The sequence below is a fragment of the Cryptomeria japonica genome, chromosome 5, assembly GCF_030272615.1.
Source record: "Cryptomeria japonica chromosome 5, Sugi_1.0, whole genome shotgun sequence".
In the NCBI taxonomy this organism is placed as follows: domain Eukaryota; kingdom Viridiplantae; phylum Streptophyta; class Pinopsida; order Cupressales; family Cupressaceae; genus Cryptomeria; species Cryptomeria japonica.
The window spans coordinates 835146495-835167972 of NC_081409.1; the positions used below are offsets into that span (position 1 = coordinate 835146495).

General features: G+C 36.6%; 1 protein-coding gene across 3 annotated transcripts in view; it reads right to left on the reverse strand.

The window, feature by feature from the left end:
* Positions 1-1070: 1070 nt before the first annotated feature.
* The window catches only part of LOC131052678 (DEAD-box ATP-dependent RNA helicase 21), a 218892-nt gene continuing 198484 nt past the window's right edge, over positions 1071-21478 (reverse strand). For 2 of the 3 annotated variants that reach the window (XM_057987254.2, XM_057987253.2), the window contains exons 18-25: positions 17510-17614; positions 17144-17226; positions 16823-16973; positions 16658-16738; positions 2039-2102; positions 1852-1937; positions 1495-1564; positions 1071-1339 (exon numbers count right to left, since the gene is read on the reverse strand). In XM_057987254.2, the coding sequence (XP_057843237.2) occupies positions 1287-1339; positions 1495-1564; positions 1852-1937; positions 2039-2102; positions 16658-16738; positions 16823-16973; positions 17144-17226; positions 17510-17614 (693 nt within the window). In that variant the 3' untranslated portion in view covers positions 1071-1286. Of the gene's footprint in view, positions 1340-1494; positions 1565-1851; positions 1938-2038; positions 2103-16657; positions 16739-16822; positions 16974-17143; positions 17227-17509; positions 17615-21478 lie in introns of those variants that run through there. The other variant, XR_009107493.2, reaches the window with a different exon arrangement.

Consider the following 21478-nt stretch of genomic DNA (forward strand, 5'->3'; position numbering starts at 1 on the left):
CTTGTAAAAATTGAGCATATATATCTAATAGTAATGTGTACAGAATTTAAGTATGATATTTTGTGAGGATTCAACTTACAAATTGAACATATATATCCAATAGGAATGTGTATAGAACTTATACATGACGTTTTATGAGAATTCAGCTACACAATAGAATTCCACTAAATATTATATTTTGACACGTCTCAAGATATATACCTCATACTTGTCCATCTGCATTTAAATCCAAACCTACTATGCTTGCAGCCTATACTATAATGTTTTGTCAAGTCTAAAGAGTTGGGTTGCCCCTGGATGGTCTGTCAAAATTAAAATTAAAATTGCTATGAATAGGAGACTTGTTTATTCTTTTGTATTGTCTTGGATTTTGATATTCACAATAAATAAGCAATAACTATCATAACTTACTTTTGATGGTATATATAACTTTAGAAATGTTAGAACAAAATGAAATAAACAAGGTAATTAAGTAATGAATAAACCAAATTCTAGTTAGAGATTGATAACTTAAAACTCAACCCTATTTACACTTTTGAAGACACTGCATCATCATGGTGACAAGGAGAACCTCTAGTCCAGCATGGTTAAGGTGTGTTACATAGGAATGTATACCACTCATGATCCCTTCTCGTCAATTGATGTCTATGCTTCATTGTTTCCATGTTTGAGACTATCACATCTTAACTTTGCCTACCCAATGTTTCGCTAGCTTTGGTCAATGCAAAGTGGCCTTCGCATGCGATGAAATCATCTGGTGCTCAATGTGCATCTTCTTCCTATATTCTTACTTAAGATAGCTGGTTTTTTGGTAGATTTTATCCATATTAACCTATGGAAATTACAAAATATATCTTTACTTCCTCAAAAGGAAAACCCTATTTTACTATTTGCATCCCCATTCCTGTCTAACGCAGAATCCAGTTGAAGAACACTGTTTTTGTTACAAGCTAATACCATTTTTTTCTTAACATGACAAGAGTAGCAAGGTTGAGATCATATCTACTTGCAATTTTTTACAATAATATAAGGGGCCATATACGTTTGACCTTTAGAACAGTCAAATGGACTTAAGACTATTTTTACAGCTTGAATTGGCAATACAAAATGCACTTACATTTTTTATTTAGCCAGATTAAAAGTATTTCCACACATCAAATATAGGATTGCAAAAATAAAGGTAAGTTATTTTCCATATTTAAGCTCATAGCCAATTCTAATTATAAACAGACCTTATTATGGTGACAAATGGATTCATTCAAGAAATAATTTTTCCAATCTGGTATTCAGTGTGCGAAGACTGTGTCATTCCTTCTGGGCGGTCTGTCAGGTATTGAACCTATAGAAAAGAAAATATTAAATTAAACACATAAATTAACCAGGCTCTTTTCAAGGCTAATAAGTGATGAAAGCACAAATCAGAAAAGCATTACAAAAGGAGAGTGAAATAAATCTCAAAGATATAATGGCAGTTCCAGTTTTGGAATTCTGGACCTGGTTTGAATTTTGAGGCCTCATGACGTGCTAATTCTGGAGGCACTGGGCTGTTGCTTTGAATGAGCATCTACAAAAAAAAAATATTCCATTGATTGTCAGTCTATTACAATACATACCTTGATTCTATTAGGAAAATCCAAACATAGAGATGCAAAATGTAAGAGAAAGGCTTGGTAAACAGCAGAGATTGCTTATGCTTAGCAAAAGCATTTGATACCCAACTGGATTGTTATAATTGTCTTTTTCCCTGTCTAGCTCATTGTCGGATGCATGTTATTTAAAAATGACTTCTATGAAATATCAGAATAGTTTAAGAAATGCTTAAGCAATAGCAGTCTCAATGATACTGTTCACCTGTTTTAAATCGTAGAACACATCACTGTCATAGTGTGTCAGGAATGTAGTTGCCACCCCTGTCTTGCCAGCACGTCCAGTACGTCCTAAAACATGCAGTAAAACTCAAGTAACAATCCGTACATGTGACAACATAATGATTATCAAATACATTTCATAATATCAGATTCATTTCCAACTCGCATACCAATACGGTGGGTGTACATTTCTATGTTTGATGGCATGTCAAAATTGATCACATGTGCAACATCCTGCAATCAACATCCAAAGATTAATTGTGTTTTAAGAGTGTCAAGAGCCTCCTTTTAATAAACCAAATTTGCAATACCTAAGAAACAAAATTTACTGCTACAGCAAAAACCAATACAAACATTAATCAAGCATATAAATGCAAGCAAAGGTGGCATCTATAAAAATCATATGTTGAGTGAAATTTAATAAACCAGCATTTATATTAATAGCCATTAAAGATGGATCATGACACTATTGCAGGCGTGAATGGGGCATAAAAATCATCATAATGTAACTTCTGTAAACCAAATACATAGTTTCAAGTTCAACTTTCAAGATGGAAAAGTTGCAATGCAAGAAAACCAACTCTGGACTTGCAATGATTCAGGTATGGGTACGGGTACGAATTCGTGGGTACGTGTTGTGACCTTTTCACACATCGCCCCATTGCTAATGGGGACCCCCTCTTTTCTTGCTTTCCGCGTTGTTTTGGTTAGGGTTTTGGTTGCTTAGTGGGCAATTTTGTGTTTCCTGTGCCCGAGTCTCAGAGTTTTGATCATGCCTAGTGTCGTTTAGGGTTTCTGAAGTTATTGGATCAAGCACGTAAAGTTCAGATTTTGATGATCCTAGTTTTGTCTAAGTGTTGACCCCCCTTTTTTGGAGCATTAAAGTATTTTTAAATGTCCTCATCGGTGATTTTAAGTGCTAAGGTGTTTCAAGACCTTTTGGAGTTGTTTTCTTGCTCCTAGAGAGTTATTCAAGTTGATTTCGCACTTTATCCTGATAGATTTCCTTAAGTTATGCTCCATTTTTTGATGAATTTGCCTAGGTCCAATTGAGTTTTATTGAGTTTCGACGTTTCTAAGTGATTCTAAGTGGAAAAATCATCATTTTGCGGATAAAAATTCATATCATAAGAGTTAAAAGGTCAAAATTCCGTACTAGAGGTGCTTTTCCCCTCATATTCTATAATGTCCCTACTAGTTAGAGATCATTAACCTACAAAATAGATTGTTAGAATACAACAAACATATATATATAGAGAAGTAATCTAAATTGCAATCTAACTTTAAAATACTTACTTAACATAATCACAACTTTTATCTAATAAAAAGGATACGATTGCCATACGAAAGTATGTTCTTAGGCAGTCGTGAAGCTCCCCTTCTTGGAACCCATCTTGGTTCCAAGCCCTCCAGGAAGTCGAAGGTGAATTCGACTCCTGTCTTGAATGTAATTTCTTACATCCAAGCCCTACAGGAAATCAAAGGTTAATTCGACTCCTGTCTTGAATGTAATTTCTTACATCCAAGCCCTCTAGGAAATCGAAGGTTAATTCGATTCCTGTCTTGCGTGTAACCTCTTACACCCAAGCCATCCAAGGAAGACCCTATGTCAATTCCTTGCCTTGGATGATGAATCCCATCATACAAGTCCTCAGAGGGGACCGGCTAGATCCGTCTCTTCTTGGATGAACTTAGTCAACCAAGCCATATATATATATACATATATACATATATACATATATATATATATATATATATATATATATATATATATATATATATATATATATATATATATACTGCCCTCAAGGGATTATCATAATCCCTCCATTAGGCTAAGGGAATTTCTTCCCTATAACCTTCATCATATAATCACATTAATATTACATTTTATAATTCATTATTGTTTTCCATTCCATAATTTACGTCTTCATTTACATATTCTTTAATCTTTTTAATGATCCTAAATATACATACATATTCTACATAGATTCCTATCTTTATTGCTACATTCATATAAGTAATCATTGGAGATATATGTATTCATAAAAATGCATATGTGTGTGTGTGGCACACACATCCACACACATATATACCTTAAGACTTCTTAACCCCTCTTACCTGTACGCAGATTGTAGCCTGTGGTTGGAGTTCGCCCTGTAGATGTCACCTGCAGATTGGAAGGCATACCATAAAGAACACAAATGTTACTTCCTGTAAAACAATTCTGATCTGATCTTATCAATGGTGATGTCACTAGATGCTTTTGATTCCTTCCCTTTATATCTCTCAATTTGAGGGAGAGGTCACACCTCTTCATCATGTATGCCCTCTGGCAAGAGACATACCCTTTCACCATTAGCACCCTTTGAAAGAGTGTAACTCTTCATTATTTCTACCATTTGAAAGGGACACAACCTTTCATAATCAGATCTGCACTTATTATTTAAATCAAATCTGCACTTCTCATCACCAAATTATCCCCCCTCAAATGAGGTTTTCTTCTCCCTTTTATATATCATTGTTGAGGGAGTCACAACTTTTCCTTTCATGTCTTTTGACTTTTCATTAACTTAATTAATTTTTTATTAATCGTATTTAATTATATCATTTTATATTTTAATTTTATTATTATCATTTATTATTAAATTTTCAAAGTGGGGATATTATTGTCATTTATTATTAAATTCTATTTCAAAGTGGGGATATTACATATTCCTAACTACCCATGGTTTTCCCCTCTCAGAATCCAGACTGGACATGGATTTCCCTTGGAATCCAGACTTGCTTCATTTTTCCACCACTGTGAATCCATACTAGGGTCGTTTTTCCCCTGGATGCATTAAATTTTGACTAAGTGTCAAGATTTGCCCTGACTACCCATGTTTTTCCACCAGGGAAGTATGGATGGAATTGTGGATGACATTCCACACCTAGCTCGATTTTCCACCAAGTCTTTTGTGACGAGTTTTGAGGATTTTTGTGCAAACTCTCAGTCTAGACTAAAGGCGATTTTCCACTGAGAGCACTTTTGATGATTTTAATGAGTGTATTTTCATCCATACTAAAGTCGATTTTCCCCTAGCCCCATTTTACGTGAATTTTGATGGATTTTCCCTTATGGGGAATAGTTTGATGTTTTAAATGATTTTGATGGGAATTTTTAATCCCTACGTGGATCGATATTGCCAAGTGGTTCAAATTTTGGTTTAAATTGCAATATTTTAATAAAGAGAGCCTTGTTTTAATTGTTTTTTAATAAACCAACGATTATTTAATAAATTTAAAAAACAATTAAGTGATTTGCAATAAGCATTTAATGTTTTAACCTTCCAGAAGCAAATCGGTTTCACCAAAGCAAGTATAAGAACAATTGTTTTATCCCACATTGCTTGTGTGGTGAGATTTGATGATGAAAGTGAGTTCAAATAGAGAGAAGCCCAGCATTATTTTATTATTAAGTTTGCTAGATGTTTCCTTGCAAGGGTGATTTTCTCTCTTATTGGAGATTTTTGATGAAGTGTTTTGGTGAAGAGGTTGATTGAAGACTTATGTTTCCTCCATTTTTCCAGCTTGGCAAATCACTTAATCGCTGCCATTGAAGTGTATCGCTGCCATTATATTCAGATTTTAGATTTTTTTTGGAAATGGCAATTTTTCTCTAGATTGGCGACTTTCATGTTTGGCGACTTTCCTCCAAATTTTTTGGCGATTTTTCCTTGGGTGAAATCCGCCATTCTACTTGCTGTTATCAGGATGATACCACTGCCATTGAAGACCCCCCCCCCCCAACCCCCATGCCACGAATTTGGTAAGGTCTACCATTTTGGGTGAGATCAGCGATTTTGGTGAAGGGCGATTTGTTCTTGCATTCCAAAACTTTGACAATTTTCCTTGATATCGCCATTCTACCTGCTGTTCTCAGACCATTGTTGGCAGATTGCATGCACATTGAAGACATTTTTCAGATTTGAAGATGGCGCCATAGCCGAGAAAAATTCAATTTTGTTTGGCAAGTGTGTTGAAGCATACTTTGATGGATTCCTTCCACATTTGATACCGCCATTGCTTCTTACTTGCTGTCCTTACCTCAGATCTGAGCTTAAACGCCATTATTGCAACGAGTGAGCTTCATTGTTGGTAGTACATTCATTTTTAAGACTTAAACCTTGATTGCCAGCCAACTCCAAACTTAACGATTTGCCTTTGGGAGAATTTTCAAGTCATTTTCAGTCAATCACTCAACCATTTGAGGGCTGTTACAGGTCTGCAACTTCGCCATGGCTGCTTGTCCTCAGATAATTTACCTCTTACCAGCCATACCATTTTTCCCGGATTTGATTTGCTTTCATTATCTAAGTTGTTGTCCATCAAATTTATGCACATTTAGGTGATTGCAACTTGTTTTGAAAGGCTAATTTGTAGAGTTGCAGGTTGTCTTCAGACTTTGTTGACTTCAGAAGGTGTCCTCAGACATAATTTTGTGTGAAAACACCATCTTTCACACCTTTCCTTAGCCACTCTTGATCCGGTATACTCCTTTGCACTATAATTTGCACAAAATTTCTAAGTATAAGGAGGTGTTGATTTCATGAGGATTTCATACCCTGATCTTGTCACATTTTGTATTTAAATTATTAAAATCTACCTAGAGTATGGACTATTTTCCTGATTTCCATACCCTAATTGGTCTAAATCATCAAGAAGTTAGGAATTTTATTAAAAATATTGTATTTTTCTCAAGTTCTAACTTCAAGCTTCATACAAGTACGATGTCGAAGTCTAGATTTAAGGAAAGGAGAGAACAACAAAGGATTGTGGAAACTAGATTCTATCCAGAATCCAAGATCTCATCCAGATGGAAGGAGATTACGAATACGAACATGCATTTCCTGAGCTTGAACTTGATGCGACAATGGATGTTCAGAGTTGGAAATCAGATTCCTTTCCCAGCATATGTAAACATTATGAAGAGTGGTATCTTTCAAGCCACCGGATTCCCACAGTCCATATAGTGCAGTGAGCTTATCTTGGAGTGTGCACGATGTTATGATCCTCGCTCGCGAATGATCAAGACTCCTAAAGGCATTGTCATTGCCTACCTTGCTGAGGATGCAATTGTTGAGGTGTTTGGAACTCTACGTGGAGCAGATATGAAGAATGTAACTAAGGATGAATATGAAGATCAATACACGAAGAAGATGGATGCGTATAAAAATGTAGTGAATAAAGAGTGGATGATCAAGCCCAGGCTTCATCATTCCAAGGCTCCCAAACCACTCATGTGCACAGACTTCAAAGAGGAATATAGTGACTTAGTATTCCTACTTAACAAAGTGATGGGGATGTTGTACGGTGCAATATATGATGGATGGATGTTCTAATTCATCCAAAATTGTCTTAGAGGGATGTTGATAAATTGGTCTAGCATCATAAGTGATAATCTGGACTTTCAGTTGAGGAATGTAGAGCGATCTAAGTCATTCGCAATGACTTCCTACTTGGTATACCTGCTTGCACGGTTTGTTACATACAAAGGATTGATATGCAGAGGTGAAGTCGGGAATGGGCAAGGACAATTCAGGAGTCAGCACACCTATTCCACATATTTCATGATCAAAGAAGATAATCCTAACATTTGTGTAAGTCCCCAATTGAACATAGCAATTCACATCAACCATTGAGTTACCCACTCGTCAAGACCTGACATGTAAAAAACCTTGGAATCATTTTAGTTGATCTTACCCTTAGCATTTGAGGTGATTTTGTTCAAGAGAGGGTAAATTACCTTGGTATTTTATTCTGAAATGTTATATGCATAAAACACACATCAACAGTACGGCAAAAGAAAATTTCCTTGGGTACAAGTACGGGTAAGTGTGTGTGTGTGTGTGTTCAAAAATCAAATTTATAAAATCTAAACTATATCAGTGTATAACTATAAGAAGAGTGATACTCATAAATCCATAATTGCCAATAAATATCAAAAAATAGAATATTTTCATGCCTTGTTCATAATTTGCAAAAATGAAATTACTCAAGTCTCAAAATGTCTTTACACAATGAAAATTCAAATTATAATCTATTTTAATATTCATGTTCTTTATCAGAAGCATCAAGGTTAATATCAACATTAGGTTCAACTTCATTTGAACCTCAATCAATTGAATTGCCACCACCTCTAGCTGTGTCAAGTGCTGAAGTTGGTTCAATTTCATTTTTCAAACGTTTGACAAAATGCCAAATCATTAACAACTCAAGGAAATTGATTTCACAAAACATAAGCAAACACTGCTACATATGCATAACGTAAATCGACTGACATCAATCTCAGTTTTGCTGATATAAAGTTTACTAGCCCCGTGTTCATAGGTATAGCTCACAAATGCAACTGAAATGATATTTAATAGCTTGCTTGCCAGCATATGCTGATAAAAAATGCTGTCACAAAGTTGTGAGTGTGAAATTGAGGTTTTAATTTATGAAACTATGCTTGGGTACGGCCCTTGGTACTTCTTGTGTGCCTGGGTTCTTTGTGGGTTCTTCACAGAAGGACCCACAAAGAACCTCGTCATCCAAGAAGAACCCAAGATGTACCCAAGTCGTACCCGTACCAGGGCCCAAGCTAAAACAAAAGAATCATGTATCTTAGAATTTGAGGCAAGAAGATGATGAAAACGGATAAAAACTCTGACACAACATAAGGAAGCACAAAGTAGTAAAGGGAATAGTGAACAAATGTTATAATCAAGGTTGCACGGGTACGGGGGTACTTGGAGACTTTGGAGACTGGTGCTGGTACTGGTACGGCTATTTTCAAAATAGGAGACGTGGGTACTTGGAGACGCCAATTTCTTTTAAATATAATTTAATAATTTATAGAAACTCTGAAAATATAATGACATTGAACATTAAATATAATGACATTAAATATAATATAATAATTTAGTAATGGCTGTTGCAACGTTTTAAGAAATCCTTGTGACCTGCATTTGTTTTGAGCATTGTTTTTTTTCCATTTGTACTACATTTTGATTATTTTGTTGCCTGTGTTTTGTTTTTTTTAACATTTTAAGGTTTCCTTTTTTTTGTTTGGCTTGGAGACGGTGGGAGACGGGCGAATACGTTAGCAAGAAGTCTCCTCTCTATGGAGACGTTTCCAACGAAGTTTCCGGTGCGAGAGACGCGTCCGAGTCTCCGGTACGAGTACCCAGGGGCTGGGTACGAGTACCCATGCAACCTTGGTTATAATCCTTTACAGAAGATTAACATTGAAATTAAATGGGGCAGAAAATGGAAACCCAAGATCATCTATTGATAGGAGAATATTTAAAGATGATATATGATAGCCTATGTTGGGACATTTGATTCACACTAGGATTGATACTAATAACTAGGTATAAGGTATGATACCAGTGAAAGGACTCAAGATTCTTAAGTAGACGAGATGGCCAAAACTGGGAGTTGGAGATGTTTGAATAATGAAATAAAAAGGAAATTCAGAAATGAAATATTGTTGCATATACATTGGATGGAGCAAAATGAAGGAAGCACTTATCATTCTCAAAAGATCAAGAAAATGATAAATCAATAATACATTCTTTGAAGGTGGCAATATAGAACTTTCCATGCATAGATATATTTAGATTGTTGAGACATGGACCAGCTGGGACTCGAACCTAGGACCTTCCATACGTTGTTGGAGTGCTCTACCACTGAGCTACTGGCCCCTCTTGGACCAATCCACCATCAGTCTGGGTGTGGCTTATTTCCAACACCAACACCCCCCCTTAAGCCACACCTCTCATGTGCTTGGGGCTCCTAGCCTGCACCTGGCTCTCATACCATGTTGAGACATGGACCAGCTAGGACTCGAACCTAGGACCTTCCATACGTTGTTGGAGTGCTCTACCACTGAGCTAATGGCCCCTCTTGGACCAGTCCATCATCGGTCTGGGTGTGGCTTATTTCCAACACCAACAACCCCCCTTATGCCACACCTCTCATGTGCTTGGGGCTCCTAGCCTAGACCTGGCTCTAATACCATGTTGAGACATGGACCAACTAGGACTCGAACCTAGGACCTTCCATACGCTGCTGGAGTGCTCTGCCACTGAGCTACTGGCCCCTCTTGGACCAGTCCATCGTCAATCCGGGTGTGGCTTATTTCCAACACCAACATAGATAAGTGATCACTATGAAGAAAAGCGACAAATTCCAAGCTTTTACTAACATTGTAAAGAAATAATGTATATAGATTTATGTATAAAGCATAGCTTTAGGACTTGGACTCGACTCAAACTTGGTAGCCCAAAATTTTGAGTTGGACTTGGGACTCATGGACTCAGCAAAAAAAACCTCATAATTACACAAAAAAATAAAAGAATCTAATGCATTTAATAACATAAAACTCTAATTTGACTATCAATTTGTCATAATTCAAATATTACACATCATAAGATCCTAGTTTCGAAGTCAATCCATACACTGTAATACAACAAAATTAAATAGAAAATGTATAATAGCAATTTACAACAAAATTAAATAATAAATATATAATAGAATCTACATCTTCCTTTTTGCCCTCCCATTGTAACTTAATTTTTCAAGCCTCAAAACTAGAAGATAAGTCGATATCAAAATGATGACAGATTTTTCTTCAAAAGTGTCTTCATTTTCCTCCATTGCATCCAATTTTGCTAATCCTCTCTCCAATTCTACAAGATCTTCATCATTTAGGAGGACATCATTTTGTTCATCAATAGTCCATTCAGCATAACAATCAATTTTGACTCCTTGAAATTTCTTTTCTCAAATCATCTTCTTGCTATGTTGATGCTTCATTGGGTGAAATGGGCAAATAAGAGCAAAAAATGACCAAAACAGATGAATTTTAACTTGGAAATGCATGACTACTATGTTCAAGGGCCACAAGAATCTGGCTTAGGAATTGGTGATTCTTGGAGAGCACTTGGCCAAGTACTCTCCAAGACTCAACCAGACTCAACAGGTGAGTCTGGTCAACTCGACATGCAAGTCTGGTCGACTAGACACGAAAATTTGGTCGACTCGACATGCAAGTCTGGTCAACTCAACACAACCAACTTAGGGACTTGAGAATTTGGCAAGCCTTCTAGAGCACTTGCTAAGTCCTCAAACAATGGTATAGATGCTTATAACTTAATTATGCACGTTAGGAAGTTGGTCAAATCATTCCCTACATAACCCTATGAAGAAACACATGTATACTTCAATACGGGATGATGTACTCACCACCTCTGCATTGTTCTGTCATTCTGTCGTCATCTTGTGCTCAATGTTGGCTTTTGCCTCCCGTAATATCTCCTCCATACGAGGGTTAAGATAAGTGGCCTTTTTCGTCTTATCACAGGTGAATGCCAGTACTTCTTTATCACCAGTCTTCTCTATATTGAGGAGATTAACCTCTAGCTTGGGGCAATTTGCCTCATCGTGGTCTCCAGGATCACACCATCTGCAAAAGTGTTTGCTCGGTTATAGGCATCTTCGTAGGATGTGGGGGGTACAATTTTCATTTTTCTTTTGAGTGACAATTTTAAGCCCTCCACAAACCACCTTTTCTTCAACCCATCATCAGGCTAGTTATCCATTCTTCCCAACAATTCCTTGAGGCGTCAGCTATATGCTCGAATGGTCTAATTTTTCCCTTGCTTGGTGCTCAGGACTTCTGCTACGATTTCATTATCGTCTCTGAGGAGTCGAAACTCCTTTTCGAAGGCTTTGTGCAATTCATCCCAAGTTGTCAGTTTGGTTTTATCAACATCCGAGTACCAATCGATGGCTACTCCTCGTAGGGTGGTGGGGAATTGCACCACCCATTCCGCCCTATCAGCCACGCCATTGGCCTACCAGATTGTCTCACATGTACGGCAATGTTGTACGAGATCTTTCCCATCTCCGATGAACTTCGACAATTTTTGCCGATTCGCCATTACGTTCCTTGGCGGCGGCCCGATCTGCCCTCCGGAACTCGAACGTGACCCTCCAGGAACTCCTCCTCCAGACACTACTCCTCCCGAAGGTACTCCGCCGAGATTTGGTCCATTGGGTCCCACCAAGTTGCTTTGACTACCAGGGTGTGATGAGCCTACCCCGAACAGATTGCTTCTACTACTGTGACTTTGTGTCCTCCCGACACCTTCGGTCGCACCGGTATCCTCTGCCTCTCTGTTCTCGATCTCTGCCTCGTCTTCCCTGCTGATCTCGGCACCTTTGTATTGCATGTATGACTCTAGCGTACTCCCATCCCCGATCTCCTCCAATGTTAGGGAAAGGTCCCCCAACCGTTTCCTGGTGGTTTCAATTAGCACCGAATCTTGGCCCTTGCCAAAGCCATTGCTGCCATTTCCATCGCTTACTTCCTCGGCAATCCTCTTGAATCTCCTTCTTCATTCTGTTTGTTGCTCGAGAATTAATGCTCTTTGGGTGGCTTTAGAGTCCCCTACGTATTCCTTTTTGTTTTTGTCCTTATTTAGCAAGTTGGGCATTAATTCTAAATTCTCCTTATGAAATAGAACAAGACGTCATATTAAAAAGAACACTTTTATTAATTCATCCCTCATATACAATGTATGTCACTGACATACCCACTACAGTGGGGGTGTTCTTGTTTATTCTCCTTTGCCCATACACAGTTCAGGAATTATTTACCCCTCGCTCGGTTTCATTGCCCTCCTCTTCTTGGCGCTCGTAAAACTCCCGTAGGATTTGTTGGCGTTGGGTCTCCCGATAGGTGTCTTCCCTGCGGTTATGAAGAGCCAAAAATGTCTATGCCAGAAGGCTAGGCAAGTTGCTCATCAAACGATTTACCATCAGGCTTACACCAAGCGCACTCCACACATCATCCTCTGGAACATCTTCCGTGGTGGCTTCTCTTCGTACGTGTGTTTCGATCGCCACTTGGAGGATGCAGGAGAAATCTTTTGTAAGTGCTAGTTCTCCCTCGAACAGTTCTTCAAGCTCTTCGTCAAGGTTACCGCTCATTCCTTCGAGCAATGATTGTCCCATTATCCACGTGCCATGTAGTATATTCCCGTGCTCCAGATAAGATTAGGCAACGGCGCCGAGATGTTTACCCTCTAGGTGAACAGTTTAAAACATACAGACTGAATGCTTATGAGAGACAACATGCCATAGATACCAGATGATAATATCAAGTAAACAGAGAAGATACTATTTCCATTCATAATCATGTGTCTTTACAAGTTGCCTTCCATGGTATATAAAGGTACCGAGGGGATGCGAGGGACAACTGTCGCACCCATAACTACCATCCCTCGGTTACATTACTAGCAAAGTAAAGTACTACCTAATTAACTACTATTTTATTCTCGTACAATATTACCGCAAACAACTGATTGGCTTCAAAAAGAGTAGAAGACTTCGTTTATATTCATTCCAATTTGTGTCTTCTAACACATAAGGAACAACAATACAAGGATTGGTCAATGAAGCATTGGGATGTAACCCCTGAGTGTACCAACTTGGATGCAACTATTGATGATCTAGCTAGAGTCACTATGAATGATGATTAATGAGATACCTACACCTAATGCACCTAGTGGGAGTGGCACTACTTTTGGTTCACATGATATTGAATTTGAACTTGAAGCAAATGATGATGATTTGATCTAGATCCTTTTGATGATTGATGAAGATAGAAGACAATTATTATTTTTGATTGTCAATTTTAAATTGTAATGATTTTCATTTGAATCGTGAACCTGGCAGGAAAAATGATTCTAAGTTCATGTAATGTCCCTTGTTAGGGGGCTAGTTTCCTAGTAATTAACATACATCATTATGCCTTAATTAGATTACTAATACTAAGGAACAATTAATATTCATAATACAAATGATAATTACCGTATTTTAGCCCCCAATCCTAACTTGTTTCGTAATCATTAACCCTTATAAATGATGGGGAATTACTTGTTAGGGCACTAGGAAACCATCTCCACAAATAGGCCCAAGGGTTTTAGGAACAGCCGTCCATACCACCTCTTGGAATCCCTAAGGGTTTCAGTAACACCTATCCATACCACCACATCTTGGAATCCCTAAGGTTTTCATGATCACCCATCCATACCACCTCTTGGGGCTCACCTATTTTGGGATGGAATTACTGCCACCTTTCCCTAACAAAACCAACCTACCCTCATGAGTGGCAATATAGAATGACTAAGAATTAGATCATTAATATGCTTATCTTTCTGGTATTATGATAAGTAAATTAATGAAATTAAATAAATTGTTATATAGATCTGATTACACTATTATTAACACATAAATTTATTAAATGTATATATAAGAACAAATGAAACATGTTGTATTATAGGCCATGTATATGCCCTTATTCCTAATCAAATTCAAATATAATGACTGTAAGTATTTAATTCATAACTAAGACATTATACCAATCTGTTGTAAAATCAATGATTGCCAGTAATTAATTATCTATTTCTTCAATGCCCCCCTCTTCTTAAATGCAGAAACATTTTATATAGCATTGAAGTGGATACGTAGAGTCATCCTTGCCTGCAAAGGAGATCATGCTTCATAAGGTGGTGTCTCTTTCTTACCGGTCACTGTCCCTTCATGTCTTCCTTTAAACTGTTTATTATTATTAATCTAATTATATCCCTTTTATAACCGTGCCACTTTACTCATGACTATTCCACGGTCATTGTCAATATGGTGTTCACTACTTTTTCTTAATAATAATTGTTTCTTTATTAATACCCTAAATGCAGCCTCCTGACTTCATTGGCTAAGTCAATGTTTAATAAATTAACGTTTGTTGCTGCCTAATAAATCGCTCATCCTGTGCTCCTTCATTTGTCTGTTAAAATCTTAACTAATCATAATTTCTATTGTAATCATATTAGATCGCTGTCTTCATGGGATCGTTTCTTATAGTGCTCACTGATATAATTACATGAGGTTGTTTGTTTTGCTGAATTCGTTCCTTAATCATGTATATGCATCTCATCTTATCACTGAGTATATATCGATCTAGATATAGGTGTTGGATCAAGCGCTTAATATTCGATGGAGCAGAATCACCCTTCTTTTTGCCACTCGTCTTGTCTAATACAGGTTATAGAAAATTGTTAAGTCTTAAAATTAAGACAATTTTCTAGATCTATTTATTTATTCCTGATATGACAATGAATAGTGTTATGGTATTCATCTTGACCTGATCAGAGTCATGACAGTTCAGGCAGTGAACTCATTTATAACAAGGAAGACAATGGACACTCAACCAATGAATGACAAATGCCTTCTTGGCTTATATTCCAAGTATGGAGCTCTTTGAACTGCAACTCATTCAATGCCAATATGATCCTGGGAATCATGGGCAAAAACATCGAACACTCCACCCATGCTTGCTAATGATTGTGGTCACTGAAATTCTAGAAAATCGTCCAAATTGATAATCCTCCAGTACTATGACTATCTTGCTGATGCGTGCACACATGGGGAAATGATTTGAAATGATCAACACCATGCATGCATTTAACCTTTGGTTCCTTTAACCAGCAACTACCACCATGCCTGCAAAGTCACCTCTGGAGTTATTATTCACAACAATAAATGCAGTCAAAACACAGTCAAGGGGTTTAACCCAGGATTTCTCAGAGAAATGGCATGACAAATTTGAACTCCCAAATAAAACAACCATTGAGATCACCCACAAGGAAAACAAAAGCATAGGATACACGCACAAAAATATAGATGTGGACTTTTCCACCCTCAGACGTATCAATGGGTCAGCAGTCATCTCCATGTGCAAAATCAAGCTCAAATCTTCCCTCTTCTTGACTTTTGAACCTTTAGCCTTTAGGCTTTTAGCCATTCATCTCTGATGATCCTCCTAATGGGATTTTGTTGGCCCTTGTCACCAAAACACTTTCTCTTCACTCTTCTCCATATGGAACTAGCGTGAGCGGTTTGTTTGCTACTCTCTATGTTTGAACGTATTCCTCCTCCAGTTTGATCCTCCTTGCCTCCATAATGCTGTTTTCTGTGCCTCCCTTCCCCATTCTGCTCCTCTTTTACTTGTTCTCTCTGTTGATCTTCTTACTAGGTGTTACGTTAAATATCACATATGGAAGATATTTTAATACACATGACTAACAGAATAAAATTTCAACACAATATAATATAAATGCTCAAAAATATGCTTGTATTATTGTTGACAGCAAAATTCTCTGACATACCGTACAAACATTCTACACTTATGAGGTTATAGATGCTCTTCTAAAATATTATAGTGAATTTTTTTTTATGATGTCATAATAGCCTGGATACAGAAAGCATGTTTTGTACATGCATAGACCATTTTTTCACCAATGCAAGTAAGCTTTCACATAAAAGTTTGTTGAGTAGAAAGCTTGTAATATGTAACATTATTATTCAGTTAATGAGTTTCTCACTGTCAAGATGATATGGCTTAACATGTTAAGAAGTTTGTATTCTTGAAGAGAATACATCCATATAATTTTGGAAGATACATTTTCTCTCCTTAGTAAAAACCACATGATTTATTAATCTAAAATGGTTTCATAAAATTATTAGCCTCATATCAGAAAATATATATTTGATGGTTCATTTCAGAGCGATGGTATTCCATCGAAAGATCAATGCTAAATTACTATAAAAGATATAGGATGAGGTAAAATCATCATACAATGAAAAGGCCAAAACCAAAAAAAATACTTTCTATATTGAGTTTGAGAAGACTAAACTGGAATATCAATGCCACGACCAGCCACATCTGTTGCGACAAGAACATTGAAGCGTTTATTACGAAAACCTTCCAAGCTTATCTGTTAGTCACAAGAATTAATAAATTAGAAAATAGCAAATAAAATCCATTCTCAATTGTAGGCAAGCTTTTAAAGAATTGTCACCTCACGTTGTTCCTGTGTCTTCCCTCCATGAAGTGTGGTCACTCTATAACCTGATTTATCCAATTGCCTTGATAAAGAATCTGCAGTTTTCTTTGTGTTGATAAATACGATCGCTGTTTTATCTCCCAAGTCATTTAACAACCTCTGAAGTCTGTATTGCATTAAAATAATCAAATCTAAATGTTTTAGAAAATCAAATTTGACTGTGCCAGAGCCCAAAATAAGCAAAAACAAAAAAAATATGCCGATTCAGAGTGAAACTCAAAAAATTGGAAAGATCTAATGGATTTCATTTATATTAAGGTTAATGGAAAATACTACCTCCCCATCTTCTCAGTTTCCTTCAACATCATCACATGTTGAGCTATCAGCTCAGTTGCTTTGCCAGCAGTACCTATGGTGACCTGTTCACATAACAAATGGAAATGATACTTAAATATAATATAAAAAACCATCGCTCCAGAAAAAGACAATTTCTGTAGTGAATGTCCAATTAACCACTGATATAAGCATAACAGTTTCATAGCAACACTTTCACTCTAATAAATAGAGTAATGTGTGTATCAAAAAATATTATTTTTCTTATTTCAATCTATAGATTTAATTGATCATTGTCATGTCATATAGCAGCTTTAAAAAAAAATAACTGCAAGTGATTTTTCTAGGACCTTTAACGAGATAACTTACCACAACGGGATTCCGGAGATATTTCCGAGCTAAGCGTTCAACAGCAGATGGCATTGTTGCACTGAACATGTATGTTGTCCTATATATCCTCTTCTCATCCAGCACCTAAATTTCATAGCAAAAATAAATCTTTAAGAAAGGTTATTGCTTTTATAAAGAACAAATGAACAAAAATATGCCATGCAAATGCAGCGATGTATAAACTTGGAAGTAAAAAGGAATTACAGAAGATAAAAAAGGGCATCACCAGAAGTCGGAATAATAATGATTTCCACAAAGAAAATATCTTACACCTAATTTTGGAAATCAGGGTAGGTATTTAAGTAATAGCTCGAAGAAAAAAAGATGAAATTTCAAGGGACACCAAAGGAGACATGAGGCTTAAAACATGCAAAAAAAATATTACTTCATATAAGAAAAAAAATCTTATTATTAGACAATGATTTGAAACAAAAGAAATGGAGGATATGGCACCCCATTAACTTTTTTGAAAACAAATAAAATTTGTTTCTATTTTTCCTTTATGTAGTGATGGGAAACATCTTTGCATCAAAACCATTTTCCCCCTCCCCTCTCCTTCCTCTCCCCACTTTGACAACAAAATATCTATGTTACCCCGAGTTTCCGGGACAGGGATGGTAGGGGACAGCGGGACGTGTTTCCGGGACGGCAAATTTTTTTGCCAAATTTGGGGACAGTGGGGGATGGCAAAGGGGACGGCTATATAAAATATAGGAAAAATTTAAAATATATAGGAAAATTTCAAAATTCTAAATGTTCATATGAAAACATGGATAAAGCATGCATATATACATTATATTCATATGAAAACATGGATATAGCATGTGTATGATACTATGAAAAGTTGAAAACATTTTAGAATGTAAATTCTGAACATACAACATTGTTAATACTCAATAGACAATATGCAATTATGCATTCATAAATCAGAATTTCAATTCATTCACATTGTCAATATGCATATCATAATAGATATTAAAGAAATAACATACAAAATGTCAAAATGCCCAAAGGCTACACTGCTGCCATATAGTTTCATTGTCAATTGCAATATGAAAATCAAAATAGTACTAAGTAAAACTAAATACAAAAAAGCAAAGTATAATGCTGCCCCTAAACTGCATCTCCTAACATTGCATCATAATCAGAGTCCTCTAAGTCTCTCCCATTGTCATGGTCTACGTCCACCTCATCCAATGGAATCCCAACCAATCCTTGTGTTGTCTCCTCCTCATCAACCTAGGCCACATCTTCGGGATCAACATCCCATCGCAAAGCTGGAGTCTGTCGATACTCTAGAGTCTGACAATCCTGAAGTCGAAGAGCACTATGCACAGCTACTAGCTTCTCCGCTCGTCTAGAGGTAAGTCTATTCCTCTTGATAGAGTGGATAAAGCCATATGTGGACCAATTCCTCTCTACAGCAAAGGAACTAGCAACCTGTGAAAGTAGGCGAGTGGCAAGCGATTTCAATTGTGGTGTATCCCTTCCATGCCATGTCCACCATCCAATAGGGTCTTTTTGGGCTAATATGGCTATGTCCAACCTCGCCTGTGGTTTACATAATGTAGGACCACAAAGATTTGTGAAGACAAGGAATTGTGCACGAAGTATGGAAGCCTGCTCCTCTATATATATCTTAACAATTGCCCGTGTGAACCCATCTAAAACCTCATCATCATCACATGGAAGCACCCTTCCATCCAAAATTGTTTGCTAAATCTTCCCAAGCATATTGTCAAATGTCTCATATATCTCTCCAAGACTAGGAGAGTTTGTATCAGCATATCTGATGACATCTACAATAGGAGAGATGATAGAGCAATCTAATTTTTATTTTTTAAAACAATCAGCAATTTGATAATACAATCAGCAATGTCTTACCTCACAGTGGACCACCAATTGTCATTAAAGATCTTTTGTTTGGTAGATTTTCCTTCAGTAGAGTTTGATTCCCGCCATCTAGTCCACTCAAGATACACAACCATCAACTATAGAGGATCATTGTAATAACCCCCATGGTATCACTTGCTACAAATTATTAAATAATATTAATATCCTAAAGAAGAAATAAATCATTAAATATTGTAAATAGATGATTTAAAATATTAATGTATTTAATATATAAAATAATAAAGAAAAATATTATTAAATATATTATTAAATGTCAATATAAAAGAAAAATAATAATAAAAGAAAATATATTTAATAGATATTAAAAAGTATTATTTTATATTAAATACATTTACAATGGCAATATTTAATTGTTATTCACAAACATCAAATGTTTAAAATATAATAAGTAACCCCCCCGCACAAACTAATATCAACATATACTAACTCGTATTAAAACCCCCACCCCCATGATTACCCCTGCACAAAGGGATGCTATGGTAAATGCAGCCTGGGCTGCGGTTACCCTCGCACCCCTTCATGCAGAAGGGGACCGTGGAGGGGCACATCCCTTCACGGGGTTTAAAGGGGAAGGAGGAGAGCGGACTGCGGGGAGGAGGGAAGTAAGGAGAAAGCTGCGGAAGAAAGGAGGGAATAGCAGACCACGGAGGGAGGTAAGAAATCAAATTCCCACTTATATTAAATAATATAAGTATAGGATACGAAATGTCATCCTTACTATTAGTAATAGAGGATGTTAATTATTAAGGTTCATTAATATTAGTTAATATTAGTTAAGGAATAATAGATAATGAATAAGGTTCATTAATGGATGATGTAAATTATAGCCTAGTGGATATTTATACATATACTAATGTATAAATATTCACTAGTCATTAAAAATAGGTAAAGATATAATCTTGTAATTGTTGCATACATAAGTTTGTATATTAAGAAGGATTATGAATACAAGGGTATTCTTAAGGAATGTAATTGCATATGTAAAAGATGGAAAATCATATTGATGTATATATTAATTTAAGAATACATTAAGAATTCATGTTAACCTAAGGAATAGTGTATGAACTGAAACTGTTATACAAATGTATGGCTTGGTTGACTAAACCCAACCAAGAAGAGGAGGATCCAGTCAATCCCCTTTGAGGACTTGGATGGTGGAGGCATCATCCAAGACAAGCAAAGGCAAGGGTCTTCCTTGGCTGGCTTGGGTGTAAGAGGTTATACCCAAGACAGGACTCAAAGGTCAGGCCGATCCCTTCTGAGGACTTGGATGATGAAGGCATCACCCAAGGCAAGGAATAGACAAGGGTCTTCCTTGAAGGGCTTGGGTGTAAGAGGTTACACCCAAGACAGGATTCGAACTCCGCTTCGATTTCCTGAAGGGCTTGGAACCAAGGGGTTCCAAGAAGGCGAGCTTCATGGCTGCCTAAGGACATACTTTCATATGGCATTCGTATCCTTTTTATTAGATGAAAATTATGATCATGTTAATTAAGTATTAAAGATAGATTGCAAATTAGAAAATGGCTTATATATATGTATATGTTGTATCCTAACAATCTGTTTTGCAGGTTAATGATCTCTAAATAGTAGGGACATTACAATCATGCACCTCAAGCATCCTCTCCAACAAGATGAAGTAACTAGAATACCTATATTCATTAAAATTAAAATAATAAAAAAATAAGTGGCATATCTATATTTTATTCAATGAGAATTAAAATACAAAATTGGAAGTTTGATACAATATTAAGAGGCATTAGCACACCTTGTTTCAACGGGTTTGAGGAACTCCTTTGAAAATTATCTAAAGAGAGCAAGTGTAGTGTGGTGGTTGCAAATGAACATTTGAATGTCTCTAGCTTTTGCCACCGCATGCTTCACCCAATCTATTTTTCCTATGTCTTTCAATGCATTGTTCAATGCATGAACACAACATGGGGTCCAAAAGATGTGCTTGTAAGCACCCTCCACCATCAAACCTGCTGATTTGCACACACTTGCTGAATCAATGATCACTTGTACAACATTAGC